The 3,286-nt window shown below is 27.2% G+C and overlaps 1 protein-coding gene across 6 annotated transcripts in view; it reads left to right on the top strand.

The window, feature by feature from the left end:
* LOC107456922 (Segment polarity protein dishevelled) overlaps positions 1–2,754 on the top strand; it is a 25,346-nt gene extending 22,592 nt beyond the window's left edge. For 4 of the 6 annotated variants that reach the window (XM_016074916.4, XM_016074926.4, XM_016074907.4 and 1 more), the window contains exon 18: positions 1,227–2,022. In XM_016074916.4, the coding sequence (XP_015930402.1) occupies positions 1,227–1,507 (281 nt within the window). In that variant the 3' untranslated portion in view covers positions 1,508–2,022. Of the gene's footprint in view, positions 1–1,226; positions 2,023–2,656 lie in introns of those variants that run through there. The other 2 variants (XM_043044363.2, XM_071181467.1) reach the window with 1 other exon arrangement.
* Positions 2,755–3,286: the final 532 nt, after the last annotated feature.

The following is a 3,286-nucleotide window of genomic DNA, read 5'->3' as shown; positions in this document are numbered from 1 at the left end:
GTACATTATGATTCTTATTTACGAGATTTAAAAATCCAATATCGTGTTTTGTATTTATGCATTTTTAAAATCGCGATTTTATTATCAAACATCGATTTTCGTATTTGCCTGATTTAACAGTTGAACGATGCGATTCTAATTCAGGCGATTTAAATATTGTACATTGCGATTCTTATTTACGAGATTTAAAAAGTCAACATCGCGATTTTTATTTACGAGCTTTTAAAACCCCATGTAGCAATTCGTATTCACGCGAGCTTGAAATCCAATGTCGTGATTCGTTTTTGCGGCTGTAATATCACGCGATTTAAAAATTATGTATCGTGATCTAAAAATTACGCATCATGATTTGTATTTTCGCATTTTTTAAATTCGATGTAGAGTTTCATATTTACGTGATTTAAAAGCCTCATATCGGGATTTATAATCACGTGGTTTACAAGTTTAAAAATCGCACTTTTTCTGTCAAATTTTTGTTTAGACATATATATATATATATCTTCTTGGATTTCCTCTTTTTTACTTTCTGACTACTCTCATCCCTGCTTTTGTTTTCTTATTGGTCAAAGGACCAAAAAGGTTGAGAAACAATGCTGTAGATATATGTGTGAATATAGTGTGTTAATAAATATGCTGAAACTTTTACCAATTCAGAGTGCTATGACAATTTTCAATTGACCCCACAGAATGACCCAAATTTAAGGCCCTGTTAACTAGAATAATTGTTTGTTTTGAAAAGCTACTAACAATATGCAACAAGGCTGATTTTTAAAAATGAATAATTATTCACTTTAGACACCAGAAGTAAATTTGAAATTTTAAAAAATTTAATAAAAAAAATTCAAATCTTGGTAGCATGTTAATGAAATATAAATAAACACAAAGTAATTTGTTATAAGTAGTTTGAACTGAGAAAAGAAAGTCACCTTATACTTCATAGTGTTAACAAGCTCTTGTTTATAACTGTGATTGAAAGATATTTTAAATAGTTTGTTTAACCTGCAATTTAGTAACATTAATTTAAAGAACTTGTCTCTTGATTAGCATATAGTAGAACAGAATAGTATAGAAATAAAAGTGGATAGTAGTGAATTGAAGAGTTATTTTATTAATATTTCTACTTTACAGTATTTAAACTTGTTGATTTTCACACTTATATATGTAATGTTTCTATTTGTAATTTCAAATTGTCTTAACCTTGCTACATTCTAAATACTTTTTAATAGGTGGCAGTAGTAATGGCGGACATGATAAGGACAGGAAATCTGGAAGCCCAGGAGGTAGTGACTCGGAAGTAGCCAGCCAGAGGAGTATACGTCGAATCATTGCCAATCCTGGAGATTGTGGAGCTGGTAGTAGTGGTAGTGATCGTAGTGCCAACACACATGTCACACAAGATATGCCAATGCCTCGGCTGGAAACATTACCTCCAGAAATTTCTGGTAGTTCTCAATCTTTTCGTGCTGCTATGGGAAATCCATGTGAATTTTTTGTTAATGTTGTTTAGTGTTTAATTTTGCACTGTGAAAATTTATTTTAAAATATTTTAATCATATATATGCTTTTAATTGTTTAGTGGTTTGAAATACTTTAATGATACGAGATTGTTTTAAGATTAGAAATTTCTAATGTTTAGCCTCATACTCAAATTATTTTTATGAGCCCATGGCTGATAAAACTTGTCTGTGATCTTGCAAAAATGTTGCAATATTAAATAAAAATGAATTGGTGTAGCGTTGGGTGATAAAAAATTTCTAATATATTTAATCAAAAAGTTTTGAAGACAAGTGTGTTGTTGAAATTACTAAACAATATTACATTGCGTAATTTCTCGCATTAGAACCAAAGTTCTATCATTGTCGATTTAGGAAATTTGCTTACTGACTGTAAAGATAGCATGAAGAATCTATGATTGAATATTTTAAATGGCAATAGAATGCCAGTAAATTTCAGAACATTAGACTTAAAAGGATTAGTTTTTAGTCTTTTTATTTCTATGTTATGCCTTACCAAAAAAGAAAACTAGAGTAAAGTAACAGAAAATGACTAGAGATCTACTTCTTAGACTAATGTAAATTATAAAAAGATATACTGATACCACAATAACAGTATGTATTATTTGAAATGAAACTATAATAACAATTAAAATAATTATAATAAATAAATAAAAAGTAAAATTTACTTTTTTATAATTTAGACATTGAAATCTCTCATAAAAGCTATTAATCAAATCTGAGTGAAGTGCATGAAAATTGTTATTTTCCAATTTCTGTATTATAATCTATGTAGTGTTTTCAGATAGATGCATGCATCTAACAAATTGAATATTTTATTAACGTTAGCTTTTGAATACATTAAATTTGTCCTGTTTCAAGAGTTTTGTTAGAAATGTTCAAATTTTTCGCTTAGAAATAAATGCTTTTATTCATTTTCACTTTTTATCATTTTCATTCATTATTATAAATAATTGTTTAGTAAAATAAAAATAAGTATGTTTTCATTTGTAAAGCATATTCACCTTGTTTATATATTTCATTTGTTTTGCTTTTCATTAGATCTAGTATTTTTAAGAAATGTGACATTGCTTTTTTGTAAGTGTTTTTGAATAATATTGTTTAATATATTTGCAAATTCTTTTTCATGCTGCTTATATTAGTTGAGGATGATATGCTGGAATACCGCTACTCTGACAAAGGTATTGTGTAGCTGGCAAGTCTTCAATTAGCTATATATACATATATTTACAAGTTTAAAGTGTCTGCTTGTACAGTTCAAACAATTTTATATATATATATTGATTATAAAATTTATTTTATTGATAATAAATTGTACTTTTAAGTTATAAAATATTGCAGAGATGCCAACTATTAAAATTCATTTTCCAATTTCTAAACTGGGATTTATTTTAATATTTATTTTTTTATGGATTGATTAATTAATTTAGCTTATTGCATTTTGAAATATAAATTTTGCATCACAATCAAATCTTAACATGCTCAAATATTTGTTTTCTTGATAAAGTATGCACTTCAAAAATGTTTGCATATTTTTTTTTCTGGTATGAATTTAGCATAGCTAACAATTAGATTAGAATCTTTACACATCCACTCCAAAACATATTTTATTTGTAATATGTTCCCTGCCATCTGAGTTAATATAACTGACACTTGGTAGAATTTATTTCCTAATTACTTTGTTCCTTTGTTTTATTTTGCTCCTTTTAAAAATATTGCAGAATGTGAAGTAATGTATTAATGAAGGAAATATATTGTTTTTACAACTCTAT

This window comes from Parasteatoda tepidariorum, chromosome 5, assembly GCF_043381705.1.
Source record: "Parasteatoda tepidariorum isolate YZ-2023 chromosome 5, CAS_Ptep_4.0, whole genome shotgun sequence".
NCBI lineage: Eukaryota > Metazoa > Arthropoda > Arachnida > Araneae > Theridiidae > Parasteatoda > Parasteatoda tepidariorum.
Note: the sequence above shows the minus strand (reverse complement) of the source record. Positions and strands in the feature narration are given on the sequence as shown.